This window comes from Corvus cornix, chromosome 1 (genome assembly GCF_000738735.6).
Source record: "Corvus cornix cornix isolate S_Up_H32 chromosome 1, ASM73873v5, whole genome shotgun sequence".
NCBI lineage: Eukaryota > Metazoa > Chordata > Aves > Passeriformes > Corvidae > Corvus > Corvus cornix.
In genome coordinates, this window is record NC_046332.1 from 91,677,170 (window position 1) to 91,696,535 (window position 19,366).

The window sequence follows — 19,366 nt, forward strand, 5'->3', positions numbered from 1 at the left end:
ACAAGTTCTTTTTCTGAAACAAGTTATGCCACTGAAATTTTCTTGAAGAATGTATAGGTATGGTGTTACTGGAGCTATCGGCCACATTGACCCTTCGACAGAGCGGTACAGATAAGAGGGGTGGCTTTAAAGCAGTGGCAGTAGATAGCCTAAGTGCAGCTCTTACCCTACAGCTCTACGTTACAGCTAACAGGGTTTCCCACAGGGGACATGTCCCGTGTAACTTCGGTTGGGCAAGGGACAGTAAAGTATGGCTTGCAACATACTGGTATAAACGGGATTCATCTCTTTCCTAGGGAGTTCATCCTGAAATAGTGGAACAAACTGAAAATGCATTTCTGACCAAAACCTGTGTTGGTGTGTGGGGAGAACCCAAGTTTCTAATTTATAGCAGGACTGGGTTGGGTTTGGTGCCAGCTTCTTTGGTGAGCCCCGGCGCTATTAAAGAGATGTGCCTGGAGGTGAGAGCGCAGTCTCCTCGCCCGCTCCCCGCGTCCTACTGGCCTCCTATCGGCCCGAGTCCCCGTGACCGCCCCCGCCGCTCGGCCGGGCAGGTACGCGGGGCCGGGCCGGGAGGCCGCTCCGCCGCGAGGTGTGTCCCTGTGCGGCGGCTCGGCGGTGCCTTGTGAGGATTGGGCAGGGCGGGCGAGCGGCTCCGCGGCTCCCCCGCCGGGCTCCGCCGCCGCGCTCCCGCAGTAGCAGCGCGCTCCCCGCCCGCGCCGCCGCCCGCCCCGCGCCGCTCCCGCCGCGCCGCCAACGCCCGGCCCGGCCCGGCCCCAGCCAACGCCGCATCGTGATGCCGCATCCCGCGGCGCCCCTCGGGGCCGCCCTGCTGCTCGTCCTGCTGGCGGCGGACTCCTCGCAGAGTGAGTACCGCGGGGGTCCGTCCCTCCCGCACACGCCGCCGAACATCCCCCGCCGCCCTGTGTGTGTGCGAGTGCGGGGTGTGCTGCCGGGGCGGGGTGGGCTGCGGAGGGGATGCGCAGCTTCGCGGCTGCGGTGAGGGCGGCGGCGGGGGCAGGGGATGCGGATGAGGGGCCGCGCCGAGGCCTCGGCGACCCACGGGCGGCGCCCCGGGCAGGGAGGGCGCTCGGTGCCCCCCGGAGGGGCGGTCTGGTGTGTGGGGTGGGGGTCCGGGGATCCGGGGCGGCCAGGCGGGCTCAGCTGTTCACCGCTGCCTGTCCTTCCTCCTGCTCCTCTCCTCCTCGTCCTGCTTCTGGCCTCCCCCGCGCCGTCCCGGCGCTCGGCTGCCCAGCCGTGCTGCTGCGCGCCCCGGAGGCTGCCCAGTTCCTGCGGCAGAGGCAGCGGCGAGCCTACCAGATCTTCGAGGAGACCAAGCAAGGGCACCTGGAGAGGGAGTGCGTGGAGGAGCACTGCAGCAAGGAGGAGGCCCGGGAGGTGTTTGAGAATGATCCCGAGACGGTAAGGGCGCACAGCCGCCGTGGAGATTTGGGGGGGGTTGTCCGGCTCCGCGCTCCCGCCCACCGTCTATCCGCCGCTGGATGCCAGCTGCCGGCACAGCTGGGAAAGGCATCGGGAGGAGGAGGACCATGGCCATTAGGTGATTGACTGGAGGACACTAAGGCTCAGCCTGCACAAGGACAGTGTCAGGGCTGTCTAGCCAGGAGCACCTCGGTGACCGTGGTCTGGGTGAGCAGCCCAGCCTGGCACTGGCTGGCAGGACTGTCTTTGGAGACTAGAAGGGTCCTGTTCACCCATGGTCTAAATCCATGAAGCAAGACCAGTGCAACATAATGATATAGCTTCTCTGTCTGGATACCTTACCATCCCTCATCTTTCCTTCAGTTTCCCATCCCAGCTGTATTTAAAATCCCCTGAATTTTGCAGCATATGTCACAATAAGGGCTTCTCAGAAGAATGTCCTAACCACTTTTAAATCCATGGGGGCCAATTCAGCTTGGTCAGCATCTTAGAATCAGTAGGTTCTGCACTTGTCACTACAACAGCAGGAGAGCTCATGTATGGGAATGTGGTACTGCTGCACTTGTAACACTAAGTGTGGATTCACACAGTTACAGACTGCACACCACACATGAAGCTGCCTTTTCCAGTCTTACCAAGGCTGACTTTCACTTCAGCCTTCTCACTTCAAGCAGCATGCAGATACTTCACTAAGCTTGCTTACTCTTCAAGTCACTTTACACCTCCTCTCAACACTCTTTTGGATAGGCTGTTCTCATTGCAAAGAGTATCTGGCATGGATTTAGCAGTGGGAAGTGGATTTTCTTGGTGTTCAGACTGAAGCTCCGTTCTGCACAGCATGTTCCTGTTAATGGTATGATGCTCTAGGGAGAAGATAGAACAGAGAGAGAGAGGGAGAGAGAGCACGTGTGTGTGTACACAGAGACACAAACCACAGGCAAGGGAGGGACTCCGCTGAAGAGATGTTTTATGCTTCATTAAGGCAAGTCCTGACACGTGTGCTTCATTAGCAGCCTCAGCACTGGATATACAGTGCAGTAGCTTGTTGTCACAAGGCAGTAGTAAGTACAGCAAAAGCATCATGATAGATTTTTGACAGTCTTCATTTTTGAGATTAATATGGAGCACTTGTCCAGGCAGTGTTTAATGTTACACCTTTTATGTCTATGTGTAGTCACATCTGCATGTAGAAGTGTTTGCTTCTGTTCTGCAAAAGCTGAGCTACTTCAGAATGTGGATAACTGTAATGGGGTGAGAGTGTCTGGTACAACTACTTCCATATTCATGTTGAGTAATATAACTTTAAACTCACTATAAATATTCATCACATAGCAGTGCATGCAGGGAAAACCATGATGAGGGTGATTTTGTAGCCTTCTGTAACAAAGGAGATCTAAGGTCAGTACTTTTACTAACTGTCTGCTGGCCAAGAAAGTAGCCAAAGGCGATGCATGATGGATCAGTTTAAGGGTGGGATAGTGTAAAAATATGTAAGGAGTTTTTAACAGTATTTGGTATTAATTTTGTAAATTGGAAAGAATACACAATTCTACTGCTGAAATGACAATAGTGAAATCATTTTGGTTTAAAATCTTTTGATGTATAATATAAATTCTTTAAGATACAGTCATACTTTAAGTGCGTTTTGTAGGACAATGCCAACTTTCTGTCATTGCAAATTATTTTGATTTTTTTGGTGCATTTCCTTCATTATTGCTGTTGGATTTCACTCTGTTTTGAAAACCTGAAGAAAGGCTAGGTGGGCTTCTATTGTCTGTGCCCCCTGTGTCTACACCAGGACACTTAGATCTTCAGTGACGTAAGATCCTACGTTTTCTGAGACACAAACCTGACAAGAGCTATGAAGTTGCTTGTTAAGTGCAGTATGTCCTACTCCTTGCATTACTTTTCTCCAATTTGATGGAGAAGCAAATGTGCCGTCATATATTGGGGATTTATGGCACTTCCTGTCCCTTTTGCAATCCATATGTGACATGAAAGCAGCAGCTGCTGCGCAGTAACAGTTTTCTAATGCGTGGTGGCAGAGGTTATGTATGTGGGCTGTTACTACTCTACACTGGAAACCTTCACTGTTTTGTAAGGCACAGGTGACTACTTCTCCAGCAGTATCTGTGGATTTCATGGACAGAGTATTAATTCACAACGGAAGAGTATTTTAAACAGTAGGGAGTTACTGTGCTGTCATTTCACTGATGCTGTGTTGTACATCCAGTCCTAGTGACTGACACAAGAAGGAAGCTAGCTGAGACCTGACTCAGGAAAGGCAAAAACTGTTGTAAAAACCACCAAGCTTTTTGAAGAATTGCAGTAATTGCAGTCATGCCTTAGTGTATTGCCAGGCTGCAGCTGATCCATGCTGGTAAAGTGAGCTTTCATTGACCAGGGAAATGTACAGATTGCTGTTGACAGAAGATGATTCCTTGTAGTTTAGGAAGGCTGAAATTTCTGCATGTGCCTGCTGAACGTGGTCACAGGGATTAACTACATAGGTTGTGGCAGAAAGAAACATCTATGGCATTTTTTGCCCTGTGCTGAGCTCTAAGAGGCTGTGCTGGTAAGCCATGGGGAATACATCAGTGCAATCTGTCCTGTTGCATCTCCCGGGTTTTATGCTTTAAAGCACCAGATTAGTGTCTGTGTAGGCATTTGGCTGTTTGCTGTCCCACAGGAGCAATGGTTTTGTATCACTTTCAGGTGAGCCCTCCACAGTTTTGCAGCCATGACAACTGAAAGTTAGTTAGAGATTAGTTAATCAATCTTGATGCTTCCCTGTTCAGCCTCAAGGAAGGCTTGTGATGTGAGATCAAAAGTGTTGTCCCTCTTCCCTTTTCCTCTCCATTAGATGCGAGGTCACATCAATGACAAAAGCTTACAAAGATTGTGCATCTGGGGATAAGGTGGAAGCGTAGAGGGAAGGCAGAGTGGGACAACCTGTTTTGGGAGCAAGAAGCTGTTCAGTTAGCTTGGCTGTATTACTTGATAACACTCTTAATGTGAGAGGGTAATAAATGACAAGTGAAATTTAATATACAGACACACAAAGTGACACATCCATGAAAGCCTTCCTTACAAACCTTGCCATTCTTAACTATCCTGTGGTTGTGTGAGGAGAATTTCAAGGCCTAATTTCAAGACGTCCTAAAGATGTGATACAAAATTGCATTAACTGATTCAATTAAACAGCTCCAGAAGTTGAGGTAAGATGAAAGAAGGCTGTAACGTAGCTCATGTGATGCTTCCCAGGTAAAACGATATCTTGATGCAGCCAATTGTAACATCTAGCCAAGAATAACATTTTATGGAAAGATACCTGTTTCCTGGACAGACCAGTAAATGAAATGAAGTGTCACATATCTATACCAGAGCACCCTTTTTCTGTGCCTTCTATTGTTTCAGTGATCAGCTTTCAAAGCAACATCTGCAGGCAGTCAGCAGAAGATGGACATTCTCTGAAACCTGAATGTGGGTTTTGCCACATGTGTGATTACTTACATCAACTGCTAAGAATAGTGTATCAGGTGGGGCCCAGTAGCCATTCATGTGCAGGCCAGGGCAGCTTTTGTCTTTTGTATTATGGAAAATATAAATATCAGCTCGCTCAGACTAGAGGAAGGAAGATCAATTGAAACATTTTTAGATTTTTTTTTTTTTTTTTTTTTAGATGCAGAACAAAACTCAGTCTGTGCCACTTGTATGACTATACATGGTAAAAACAAGTAGCCTGCAATAATGAGTCTTGCAGCCTACCTTTTTCATGAAGCTCATTATAACATCCTTAAACATTACTGCAGAATTCTGGGATGATTCCTGTCTTGTAATTTCATTTATGCTAGAGGTGCCAAACAGAAAAATTAAAAGAGAATATGGTGTGGGAAAAAAAAGAAGGATGGAAAACATCTTGATGGGAGGTATGCAGACTGTTTCTAAATGTGATCTATTCAAAATACATGCTAGGTGTGATAGATGGGATGAAGTTGCAAAATACCTCGGATACAGAGATAAGAATGTTATCTTATTTAAGATGTTGATGAGGCCTTATAAAAGCAGTACTGCAGAAATAATTGACCTTGGTATGCAGTCAAGGTATTACAGCTTGTTAAGTCACTGATAAATTACTCTGGAATTTGGTTGACCTGTTCTAAAAATCTGGTCATCCAAGCATGTAAAACAAAGGGCAGAAGGGACTGTAGCTCGTGGTGTTCTCAGAAACACTGTATTTCACTGAAGAAAAAAGTGTCCTCGTGCAAGGAGTTTCTCTGTTTTGAAAGGCTCAGCATAGGGAAGATGTTTGAACGCAGCCTCTTATCCTTTGGTGCCTTAGTACAGCATCTGTCCTTGCACATCTTGCTTGCTGTTGTTACTGCTGAAGAATTACTGGCCTTCCTGCAGCTCACCATAGAAATTGCCACGCTGAATGCATTCAAAAGTGTTAGGCACACCAGAAACACTGATGTAGGTCAGCCTGGCTTTTTTACTGTTTACTGTGTTCATGGATTTGGTCCTCAGTAGAGCACTGTGGAAAGCCAGCTGGTTTCCATGTGCATGCAGAATGGACATCTGATTCACAGGCAGACGTGAAAATTCTGGTTTTTGAGGGACTTGCATCCAAAATGCTATTAAAATCTATGGCTTGTGAGATACACAAAACACTGGCAGAGAATCACAGTGTAACTTGGGACTGAAGAGGAATCTACTCCACTATCCCACTCATGGCAAGGGCAGCAGTGACACCAGACCAAGTTTTTTGGGGTTTTTCACAATCCTGTCTTGAAAATTACTGATCCTAACAAAGCATCTAGCAATGTCAGCATTCTTTCTGCTAGGCTGGGTTTACTGAGAAGCTGAAATGCTGATGAAGCAATGTATAGGGTGTGATAAGGGACAGTTTGGTTGGTTTTCAGAGTGTTGATGGCTCACTTGGTTTTATTTTTTATGTGTTCCATAATATGATGTGGTCATGATAGCACCAATGAGCGGCATGCATGGACTAGGGTCTTCCAAACTTCATTCTGATCTTTTAGGGGGGGTGCTTTTCAGGCAATATTTAGATGTTATTTCTAAGGATAGCAAGATAGATACACACATGTAAATTTAATCAGGAAAGTATGAAGGCATGTAGAGGGAGGAGAGGAGTTACTGGGAGAGCAAAGCAGTGTAAAATTTCTTTAAGTAATTTAGTGAATGTTGTGTAGTCTAGACATGAAAAATACTGATATCTTTAGATACAGATGTCATCATCCCTGTATAGAATATTCCTTTATAGATCCAGGCAAGAATCTGGTTTTATTTGCTGTGACAGTTCTTCTCAATATACTGATTTGTTTTGACATTTTGGCAGAGCATGGAGAAAAGGCTAGATTTATAGCTGGTATAAATTTATTTGTCTCTTCTTGTTGGTGCAGAGAGAAAGAGTTATTGGAAAACTCTGTGCTAATGTTTTAAACTGCTTGGACTCAGTACATGGAAGAATGGATTCCCAGGCACAATGGTAGTTGCTTAATAGATTTTGAGAAAGAAAATATGGGGATATTTAGAATTTTGTCCAGGAATGGGTTGAAGGAGAGAAGAAGGAAGTAAAAATTTGAGTACCCAGGTATATGCCACAGTGGCATCCCAGCCTGCTGGGATGAGATCTGGGTGTCCACCAGGTGTTCTCCCTTCCCTTTCTTTCCTTCTCCCTGTAGTTTCTTATAAAAGACAAGGGAGCTTTGTACCAAAATCCAGTGGGTGTAACTGGTCTGCAAGGCAAAAAGATTGGGACTGTGGACCAGGATGCTCCTGTCTTCTTTGCAGTACGGACACAGCATTTGTTGGCAGTGGTGGCGTTCAGTAGCAGGAGGGTGACAAAAGTACTCCTTCCTGCCTTAGCAGGCAGGTTATACTTTTTTTTGGCTAAATGCTGCTTTATCAAAAATTCTTGAGAAGGGTGAGCAATGTTTGCTGTTGGTGGAAATAGACACAACTCCATCAGCTCTGCTGGACTCATGCCTACCCGATCTTTATCAGTTTCCACTCATGGGAGAGTAGCCCAGAAATTCAGAATAGACCTGGAAATACTGACACACCACATCAGAGAAGTAGTACATGCTAAATGTCCTGTGCAGTAGGAGGGAAGGAGCAAGACAAGACAAAAGGGACTAATATTATGCTGAGGGGCTGTTTGAAGATAGGGTGGAAAAAGATGCTAAGAATGGCAAATTGAAGCAGGGGGGTTTATGCTGGTTTGGTCACAATGGATGATAATGGAAAAAGTAGATAAAGTTAGGGTAAGTCTGTTTTCTAGAGAAATACAATAGGTTTTAATAAATATGTGAGAGGGGAAAAAAGACAATTAAAAATTAAGAAAACAGTTTTGTGGCCATGAGCTAATTTCATTTTCTTTTTTTAAAAAAAAATAGGAGCAGCCTACTGGGAATTAATACAATTTTTTAGTGCAGCCGCTTAATTGGCAGCTGTAATTTATGTGTGTTCCATACTCTGAGTGAGCTTAATGAATTACAAGTAGTCACTTTCCAGTAAGTATGAAGAACAAGGATGGAACCACCACCACTGATTTAGAAGAAGATGAGAAGGAACATTGCAACAAGGTTTACTTCTCCCCTCAAATTACTTTTCAAGCTTTGGTTTCACATTGGGGAGTTCAGCTGATCTAGTAGAGGTAAGCAATTCCCTTGCCTGTTCTTTTCACCCTTCTTGCACAGCAATTTGGGTGACTGCATGGACCAATTAAAGTAACTTAACCTAAAGAAAAGTAGTCTGTAGAGAAAAATGGTAATTTTGCAGCTGGATCAGTTCCCCAGTCCAGTGGGGACTGACATGGTGGAAAGGACAGCCTGAGGTTAGGATGGGAAAGCCAGGTGCTGGAAGAGAAACAGAAATTGTTGTCACAGCTCAGCCTATCAAAGCAATGAATGAACAACCAAGCCTTGGAGAATCTGATTGAAGTTTTTCAGCGGGTCTCCCTTCTGTATCTTTGCTTTCATCACAGTTTTGTTATGAGTGCTGTTCTGTAGGCTTTCCACACGTGGACATCTGTGGGGAAATTTACTTATTGATGGGTTTGTGTTTTCCCCCGTTCCTTTGAGCATCAGCAGTGGGACCCAGAAGAAGAGCAAAGTTGGAAAGTAAGGAGGATACCCAGGGAGGGGAACAATTTTTGGTGTTTTCTTCACTCTGCACACCTGCCAGGACAGAAGGGTATATAAATGAAGCCATAAAAGGACAACGGGTCATGCTTGCACTGCACAGAATCACATGTACCTGGAAAGCTACCATATTTGGCTGATTCCTGGAACAGGGAGTACTAGTTCAATTCCAGAAAATATTTAGGACAGGAAGAGAAAAGCAAAAATGACTTATTAAAATAATGAACAGGGAAGTATGAGATCAGATTCTGTCACCAGGGCCTGGTGTCATCTAAGATGTCACTTCCCTATTCCTTGCTTGCCTGTGCCCTCTGAGTCCAAATCCTTAAATTCCTTAATGTGATTGAATGCTGTTTGTATGAGTTGCAACCTCTGCAGATAAGCAAAATCCAAAGAAACAGTATGATTACATTACAAGAAGGGGAAAAACTTCAGTGGATAAAATGTCACAGAACCTATGAGAGATCATAGATATTTAAATCATGTTTGATGGGATATATTACCTGTTCTGTTTTAAATATGGCTAAAATAATTACAGAGTAATGACATGGTGTTGGAGAGCCTTTTACTTATGCTAGGTGTTTTGTCAGATACTGTTTTCCCTAATTTGACTAAACTATCTGAGCGAGTGTTAGTTTACCCACACATACAAATATTGTAACTATTGCAACAAGTAGGGATTCAAATGAGCAACACTAAGTGAACATTTGTCGTCAAATTGAGATCTCACGCATTGTTACAGCTGGAGTGAAAGTAGCCTTTCTGAAGCAGTGGAGGAAACTTCAAGGCATTTGTAATCGGATTCCTGTCAGAGTAACTTAAAAGCACATGCAACCAATTGGGATCACTCTACAGATTATTTTTGTTGAAGTATTTGGTACCAGTTTTATCTATTTCACACTATTTACTGTCTAATCAAACCCTGTCTCAGGCTGCCTATAGAAAACATGTCTTTGTGCCCTCTGCATCTTCATAAAATATAAAATATCTGTGACATACGAGAGCTTTTTTTTTCTTCTTTTCTTTCCTTTCAGTACTTCTTTTTCTCCCCTGTAATTATGCATTCCAATCATTGGTGGGTTTTTCCTCATTGCAGAGAAACAGTTTTTGCTGAAGTGGCACCTCGGTAAGCTATTGGGAAACAGTCTTGCTGTCCAGAACAGAGCAAAGGAAGTTATGACAATAGATGGGTTTCATTTCAGACTTGAGGATTCTGCAGAGGTACCTAGTCTCTATGGAAGGGGTCATGCTGGAGAATATGGTCCTGAATGCTTCTATTTTGGAAAGTTCAACAGCTTGGTAGAAGGGGCAGTCCCAGTCTTTGTGCATCTGAATAGCTGGACAGTGTGAAGTGGATACTTGACAAATGAACACAAAATCTAAAAGCTACCCTAAGCAGCTGTAACTTGGGTGGTAGGAGATGAGACTTGGAGGCTTCTTTTGGATTGTAATGTGACCTACTTGCTTCTGTAACGCCTCACTTGCCAAGTTGTGGAGAGAAGTTCTCTTTGCTCTTCATATAGAGAATACAGATTGCCGTAAAGCAAAATAGGAAGCAAACTAACCTGGCTGAGTGATGGGTTCCTCATGATGAGAAGGAAAGCTTGTGCAGGTAACATGGCATTCATTTGAGCATAAATTCTATACCTACAGGTTCTACATATATAAAATTCTCAATTGCTGAACTGCTTAATGCCCTTATATGGGAGGAAGTGCCCAATCGTGCAGTGTGAGATTTGCTATGCATCTAAATACTAGGGCTGAGTTTTAAAAAAAGGAGGAGAGTTCTCGAGCATTAGTGAGATTTGCATTCTCAGGTTATAACAGTTGAAAACTGGCAAGTTATAGCCAATTATGGTTGGTAGCAGTCATTTCTTCAAGGATAATGCAAGCCCATAGTGTGGAAACATGAAGAATGTTTATAAATGAGGTCTGGCTATGCCCAAGACAAACATTCAGTCCTGAAGGAAAGCGGAAAAGGGAGAGTCATTGTATGGAAACGAGGAAAGGGCATAATGTGGGAGTTGTTGCTACTCTCTTAGATGTAACTAGGTAACTAAGAAAGTGCTTTTTAGAAATCACCGTTGCTAACACAAGTCAGTGAAATGCTCCGGTGTTAGTGGTGCTGCAGTCACAGAATCACAGGGTGGTTCCGGTTGGCAGGCACCTCTGGAGGCCTTTTGGCCAAGCCGGGCCACCAAGAGCCAGATGCCCAGGAACATGAACAGTCTTCCTATAAACTACGCCTTGTATCTGTGGCCTCTAGAGCTCAAACATGATTTTCCTTAGATTCCGTGCTTATCAGTCTTGCCTGACCTGCTACTCAAGCAAAATAAACAGAAGCAGTAAGCAGGCCCTTTTGTCTGAGGTCTCCAGTGTTACCAATTACTTTAAAGTAAAGCAACAGTGAGAACGTTTTCCTGGTGTCAACAGGGTCATTGTTATGCTTTCAGAAGGGCTATTTTTATACAGTGACTCATGTTAACGCCTCTTCTGATTTGGTGTTTTTCCATCTTCTCTAAAAATGCTGCAGGACTAATGCATACTCCATAAAATTGCTCTAACTTCTGGATTTTAGCATTATGGACTTTGGCCATAGAGTTGAAAAGAGATGGTGACCCCAGTGACAATGTAGGTTTCCTTTGGTAGGGAGGCTGACGTAGTTATTTCTGCCCCTTCCACTCCACAGCTGTGAATTCTTACCTTCATGTTGCTGTTCTCCTCAGTTGTTTCAATGTGGGTTGTTGCCTGGGTAGCCACAGGGAAACTGTTCTTAACACATGGAAGGAAAAAGCCAAATATAAAAATGAACAACCTGGAGTTTTGGGGGGTTGTTTTCTTGGGTTAGTTTTTTTGAGGACACTTTTAAAATTATGCTCTCTTAGATATCCAGACTGAGTGCTGTAGTGGCTATTTTATCAGGGTAATAGTAAGCTCCAGTTGCAGGTGGGAGAGGAACACCTTAGCCCCATGAACAGAGTTCTTACTCCATGTTTGGTGTCACTCTACCTTGAAATAAAAACATGCAGTCTTAGATCTTGCAATACTGTTGTGGAAGCAAATAGTGCATCGAAGACTTGCTTCTAGCGTGTACATGTGTTCCTGTGAAAGAGGTGGGGGCTGTAGAGTTTAAATCTTTTCTGTTAAAGCACAGCTCTGTCTGCTGGGCAGCAAGAGAAAGGTCTCTGGCACTGAGCTGAGCTAAGCAAGCCAGGACCTGCCTGGAGAGACTGGCCTCATGCTGTGCCTTCCACCTCACTGAAAGGCTGGAGATTTGGAGATGTTAGGCACTTCCCAGTCTCTCCTATTTCTTCTTCTTTACCTGAGATCTCTGCTGAGCTGTACTTTGGATGGCACATGACATATAACTCACGGGTGAGTTACAACTCTGGTGTGTAGCTCATACTACATGTTTGAGCTGTAGTGGCAGCAGATAAAAGATTTTGTAGTTTACAAAAGAACTGTTCGTGTTACTGGGACACCACAGGCTGCAGGTATCCTGCTGCCAGGCCCTTGACTATTGTAGCTTCTGGCATCCCAGCCATACTGGTTGGTACATGGAAACCAGTCAGACAGAAAGTTTGGTGGGTCACAAACAAGAGAGGTGGAAATACATTAAAGTTTTCTTGGTAGGAACAGTCACAGAGTTTGTTGGAATTGTTGAAGCTACATTTGTGATGTTTGGTCTCTTGTGGAGGTTGGAGCTTCTGCAGCCTTTGTCTTCCTTTTGCCTGTGCTGGGATGTTACTACTGGACAGATGGGTTGGAGAGCTTGGTGAGGTCAGTGTCTGTGCAGCAGCCTGTCTGGAAGATGTTCATGACCAACATGTGTTTGTTTATACCTTTTTATTTAAAAAGCCCATTGCTCCTGCTTTTATTTTCAGCAATAATTAGGAAGCAGATCTAAAGGGGAATGGCTGACCACATTTAAACGTTGACCTTTTTTATCACAATCCAAGCTGAAAATTTAACACTTACATAATTCTGTGGTGATTTTTGCCACCTTAGTGGTAACAGTTAAATAACTTCCCGTGTTTTGATCCTGTGAACAGTGTGTGACTTTCTGGATGGTGAGAAGTTTATTGAGCCTGAAATTGAAGGTGGCTTGTTGAGAAATCAGCAAAATAGTAACAGAGAATGTTTGCCAACTCCTTCTTAGCAAGCCCCAAAGCATTTCTCTTGGCATTTTTGTAGGATTCTGAAAATACAATCATACACTTCTGGTAGAAAGAAGATGAGTAGCACACTTTTAATAGGGACCTGATCCTGTATAGGATTTTCATTTTCCCTGACATCTGGGCATCATTAAGCCATAGTGCATCACAGAAGACTGAAAAGACATTGAGGAGTTGAGCGCTCACATGAGAAATAACGTGTATCTGTACCAGGTTAGGCGCAGCTTGAATTTTTAACCAAGAAAACTTCTCATCGGTGTTTTTTGAAAAGGGACTGCAGTTTAAGCAGGTTCCTTTTCTCAAGGTGTAAGATCATTCATCCTTCATTCTTATTAATCTTTTCTCTGAATGTAATTATGTTGTCATTGTATTTACAGAAGCCAGCTGTAAGAGAAATTGATTATGGAGAAAAACAAAAAGTTAATCATATAAGAATGAGTAATGTTAGAACCTGTGAGCATGTGTCTTTATTTTAGAATGGTAGTATCAGCAGGTTTTGTAAACCTGGAGAAGTGCTACTGATCAGCAAGTGCTTTTGTACAACATAAGCAAGTGAGGAAGACAGGGAAGGAAGAGTTAAATTTCTATTAATAGCCTCCTGTTTAAATCACTTGGCTACATACTTTGTGGAATGAAGCTTGTGGTGATACAATGCCTTGGAGTTTCACTTGCCTGCTGTTCAACTGGCATTGAATCAATACACAGTCAGTTTGAATTTGGAAGTTACTTGTATAAAAGTAAACTCTGTACCACTTTTCTAGCACTCAACTCATTCATCAGAGGTCAAGGAGAAAATGCCTTTGCCACCACTGACATGGAGCAATTAGGCTGATAGCCATGAATATGAAAGCTCCTATTTATTGTCTTGTTAGTGCCAAAACAGTTGTTCTTGCCAGAGTCTGGATTATCCTGTTGGTGGTTAAATACATCTGCACGTTCTTGTGAAGTATATGGAATAAAGGGGAAATAATGAAAGAAATGTTTGGAATATTTTATTACACACCCCTATCTTTTTCTCCTCAAGTGCTGGTTGAAGTTCAGTTTGTGGTTATAGCACAAATGGACAACCATCTGAATACTTAGATTGCTTAGATTTATTTCTATTTCGACTACATTTTTTTGACTTGTCTTTTCCAAACTAAACGTTAAAAAAAAAAGAGGGAACAAGGACCATAGTGGGTTCTGAGCTCATCACTCTGTTAACCCTAAGACACATTTCAAAGTTCAAGCCCATAAGATGCCAAGACTATCGCCCTCATGTCAGAATTGAAAATTAACGTAAGTGTAAGCTGCTGCTTCTACTTCTTTGCTGATGCTCTCATAATTTAGGCTGAATATTTGCATGGTGCATTTCAGTAACTGGAGCATATTTGCCAGAAGCAATTGATTCTTCTGGTAAATGTCAACAGTGCAATTGATTGCATTGGGCAGTTCAGATCAAACTGAATCACGGTGTGTGCCTGTCCCTGTTGTTTATACATGTCTGTATAGATGCAATCCAAACATCTGTAATAAGAGGAAAAGATAAAATAGTGTCTTTTCTTGCACATTGTATAGACCAATTTAATTTTTTAGAATGCAGGGTATTTACTGTCCCAGTCTCACCGGAGATAGTGTTATATGGAAATTGCTCCTGTTGTATAAAAGAGAATTATACTGTGCATATGCTTTCATAGTGAGCTGAGAAGTGGTTTATTTTAAAAAAGAAAAAAATTAAGCACTGATACAATCCGTAAGTTTTTCTTCATTCCATGCCCCAATTACCATTTTAACAGCACTTGAATTAGTGACTTATATATTACGGAAACCAGGATGAAGGTGGACAGAAGTGCTTTTTCCTGGCCATGACGTTTTGTATTTTTTTAAGAATATGATACAATTGTCAGCTTCAGCCAATCTCCCATTCTTCCATGCAGCACAAGTGAATTTTCCTGCTGTTTCCGTGTTGGAGCAAGCCGTCATGTGACTTGCAAGGCCTCACCAGGCTGACTATTCTAACTTACTCACATCACATCAGCAAAATGATGCTGCTCTTGCTGTATGGCTGCACTTTGTTGATGCAAAGTAGGGAACAGTAATGCACGACCATGTACCATGAGAGGAATGGCAATGCCCTTTGCAGTCTGGTTTTAGAGTAATGGGTGTCAATTTTCCCCTCTCTTGCAAAGTGCCATTGCTCCCTTCTTTGAGCATCCGGGATGTGGGGATGTGATGTGTGGGTGGTACAGCAATGGCTGCTGTCTGAGTTGTAGGGTGTTCCTTGTAAGAGCAAAAAGTACTTTTTCTAGTGGCTGTGGTGTTCATGTGCTGGCCATGTCCTGCATTAGCAGAATGCCTTTGAGGTAGCACGGGGTGACTGAATGATCCTGTACTCTTCCCTCCAGGGTTTTGCCCTTAGATTCCAATTCCTTCCCCTACCTCATACCATCAGCAGCAGCTTTATCTCTTGGACGGTTAGTGTCTTCGCGCTCAGTCACTGCCACTGACCAGATCAGCTGCCATCAAAAAACACCTTGAGACTGGAGCTAATGTTTCTTTCCTTTTCAAATGACAAAATGCATGTATAATACTGTGCTGCCCTGGTTCTGAATAAAAGGAAATTAGGATACTGGTGTTTGGAACTTGTTAAACAATTGCCATACAAGACCACCAAACTAACAGCAGCTCTTAAATAGCACGAAAATAGAAGCAAATATGTTTCAATAAATCTTTGCTCTCTTTTTTCCCCTCTTCTACAGGAATATTTTTACCCGAAATACTTGGGTGAGTTGCAGCTTTTATTTTCACTTTGTGGGAGTGCTGGTATGTGCCTAACACTGGAGCTTGTCACATCTGAAATCTCTGCTAAGGAAGGTGATGGACATCTGATTGCAATAAACTTGCATTGCTAACTTTAAAGCTAGACTTTATGTTCCTTATTTTACTTTGAGGTGTGTGTTTTTACTTATGTGTACATTTGCAGACAAAGATGCTTTATGTGTTTTCTGCATGTTAAAATCTTGATGTTGCATATATATCTGTGGCTTGCACTGCTATGAAATAATTTGTAGTTTTCTACCTTTTCCCCTTTTTAATTAAGTTAGCTATTAACTAATATCCTTATTAAAAAAAAAAAAAAAGGTGCCTGGTTGAACTACTGGCTTATTCTATTGACTGTATCATAGTCAAGGCATCATACTGTTTTCTATTTGTGTTTAATATGTTGTACTTAAGATCACAAATGCCACAGTAGGAGAAAAATCCATGTGCTTTTTAGATATTTTGAGAAGTTTAGTTGGTCAAATTTGAGTAGCTACTCCCATAGTTTTAGAATCATAGTAGCATCTGGTTAAGTGATCATCCTCTTCAAATGGGTTTTAACTACTGTACATCAAAGCTAAAAGATTGCGGTGAACTTCAGAATGTTAAGGCATCTGGAAGATTATAATATTGCATAGCTTTTGCATCCACCTTCCAAATCCTTGCAGGCCAGGTATAATTTTACATGCTTTGAACAGCTGTCCTTCACCACTGTAACAATAACAATATCATTTTCTGTTTTTCAGCTTGTATTCAGAAATATGGGTCACCGTATAAAAGAAATCCAGATTTCCTTACATGTGTTCACAGTAAGCATTTTTGGTTTTTATATTGTAGTTAAATGTTCTCTCATTCTACCTGAAGGTATGGGACTAGCTCAGCCATCTCTATTTTTGGTAGTATTTCAATACTGGTCTTCCTATTTTTCAGGCTTGAGACTTCATACCACTAAACAAAATCTTTCCCATTTTATAACCTAATGCCATCTCGCTGTCATGTTTTAGTGCTTCAGTATTTTATGATGCAAGTTTCTTTCCCACCTGTTTCCCAAGGTTTGAATAATCTTAGAAGCAAGAGGGACAAGAAATAGGAGGTACCGTAAGGTTGCACACTCTGCTTGGCCCTTCGTTTTCTATTCTTTTGCATGCTAGCTTTGGCTCGCCCCATTAAGGAACCTTAAGAAAAGCTTAAAGTCAAACCCAGGATTGTGTCAGCCTTCTTTACATTAAGAGATCAGTTTCATGTATCACGCGACTATGCTTTGAATATTGCTACCTTTAAAAACTCAGATCAATTTGGAAGACAAACTGATAACTTTGTAGTGGGTGGGGGTTTTTCTGTTCTTCACTAACATTAGAGAAGAGAATTTGATGAATTCTAATACCTTCTGGTTGCCTTTTGAAGCTTAGCAGTGCTAAAGGTAGAAAACTGCGTAAGTATACTAAATATGTCCCATGAGCAGTTCAAATGTGGAGAAAATCAGATGTATGTATATTTATTTTCTTTTTACCCCTGGGTTTCAGTCTTTTATTGTCATCAAGTTTAATTAGTCATGTGTTCATACAAGTGCAAGTGCAACCAAAGCAGGATCAGTATTTAGTCAACTTTTCACATTTATAAACGTCATTAAAACTACCTTTTTTAAGAGTGAATTCCAAGGTTAGTAAGTGGTATGTGAAGAATTTCCCTCACATATTGCTGCAATATCACTTTTGGATGTTGAGTCCTTTGAACTGGGAACTCTTGGACCTGTGGTACCTGTGTTGGCTGCAGCATGCCAGCTAGTTCAAAGTGGGATGTGAGGCTGAATGCTTAGGTTTACTTGTGTGTGTGGCACAGCAAAGAGGCAGGACTTCCTGATGAAAATGGTGATACCGACTGGGAACACTTGTTCGAAACAGCTAATCAGTGTCTCAGAAACGGGAGTCTAAAGGGGAGTGATGAAAAAATCTGAAGAAATAAAAGCTGAATAATTATTTGTAGGGCTTTCTGCCCATTGCACATGCAGTGGTTTGGAAAGAAAATGATAATATTTTCCTCCATTAAAATATTAAAAGGCTTTTAAATGGCTGAGTTTTGGCTAGCCATCATCAATTCACAGGAGAAGTAATAGAGAAGGAGCCTGAAATGTGCTTGGAAGAATGACAGGCTTCGTGCTTGGCCAATACCAGTGTGCCTCTTAATTTTTCACAGATACTTCCAAAACACTGTGTAGCTCTATGGGTTTGTGCCTGCAAGACGCTTCTTAATTTTGTTTCTTAACAGCCTTTCTCCTCTCAAAACAAGGTAGTGGAAAGTTCTTTTAACCTGGTATACAAAGACATTGAACAGCCTAAGAGCTGGGGGATGATTAACTGGGGGATGATTAACTTTATGGTGGAAATAAGGTAGAAATTTTAAGTATGACAGTGATTAGACAGCTTAGACAGAATATGGGAGGATTCCTAATTTCATAAACTTTGAGGTCAGATTTATACAGCTAGGATTCAGCTCCAGACTCAGAGAATTAGATACAGTGTGTAGATAGGTGTTTCCAGCATGAGTGCTTACATGAGCAGTATTCCCATCAGAGTTAGAAGAGAGTTAATCTCCTCTGATTCTAGAGGGATTCCCCCAACCAAACTGTGTCTGCTCTGGGGAGACCTGAGGCCCTCTATGGACTCTGTTTATTGTACTATCTCCACTGAGACTGCAATGAGTATTTATAATTGCTTTGCAGATAGATGCTGACTTTACACACGGATACCTGTACTTTCTCTGCCTATCTGGATCTTTTTCTAAAAGAGATCCTGCAGGTCATCTAGGAATTAAGGATTTGGTTCTGCAAGGCTGTGGAAATCTGTACAGGACTTTTGGGAAAGGAAGCTTCATGGGGCCTTAAAAAACACAATGAGATTCTTGTTAGGTCACGTGTGCCTGCTTTTTACTATTAAATTACTAAGTGTAATATTCTTTGCAACCTAGCATTCTCTTTATGAAGTTTCAGTATGAACTATTTTGTGGGTATCAAAAAATAAATTCACAGAACAAAATGATGAACTGAAAGTGACAGGCAGCAAGCACAAGCCAGGTCTTGTTTCCATACAGATTTCAAAGATGGAATTGGTAGTTCTATTCTCTGTATGCACTTATGAGCTTCATAGGTGCTATCACACACAGCTCAAAGCACATGAAAAGGTCATGTTCATCACTACTTTTAACAGCTTTACTAAAATCTGTCATGTAGATGAATGGAAATGAGCTCAATTTTTTTCTTTACAATGGTTTCAGTCAGGAGCACCTTCTATGAAGCCAGCAGAATTACACAGCTGTGAAACCACCAGAACAGTATAGGAGTGTGTCTTATGTTCTCAAACTCTCATGATAAGAGGGAGCAAATAATCAGCACAGTGCTGATGTGATATAAATCTCTGTGGTTGTTATCCATGGATTATACCATGGGTTGTTATCCTGCTGGGCACTGTTACTACCACCTGGCTCTGCAAGGCATGTCAGAATCCAGTTTGAGGGGAAGAATCAGAAACTTGTGGATACGCCAGATAAGTTGGGCATAACCCTGTTGACTTGTTTTGCTTATCAAATGACTGAAAACACTGCCATGTTTAGGAGGCTTGGTTTGTGCTCCTAAAAAGAAAATACTTGGCTTATTATACCTAAACCATTCTGTTTAATGTACAGATTCTGATCTGTCAAGGAAAAGAAACATCCTGGTCAGACTAGCTCTATTATGGCTCATCACCACCTTAACCTGGCTTCTCCTTCCCCAGCTCCTCCACCTCCAGC

At 42.6% G+C, this 19,366-nt stretch overlaps 1 protein-coding gene across 2 annotated transcripts in view; it reads left to right on the top strand.

Moving 5' to 3' along the window:
• The first annotated feature begins 738 nt into the window (after positions 1-738).
• Positions 739-19,366, top strand: part of GAS6 (growth arrest specific 6) — a 41,288-nt gene continuing 22,660 nt past the window's right edge. For both annotated transcript variants that reach the window (XM_039549566.1, XM_039549567.1), the window contains exons 1-4: positions 739-866; positions 1,256-1,422; positions 15,523-15,547; positions 16,330-16,392. In XM_039549566.1, the coding sequence (XP_039405500.1) occupies positions 797-866; positions 1,256-1,422; positions 15,523-15,547; positions 16,330-16,392 (325 nt within the window). In that variant the 5' untranslated portion in view covers positions 739-796. The remainder of the gene's footprint in view (positions 867-1,255; positions 1,423-15,522; positions 15,548-16,329; positions 16,393-19,366) is intronic.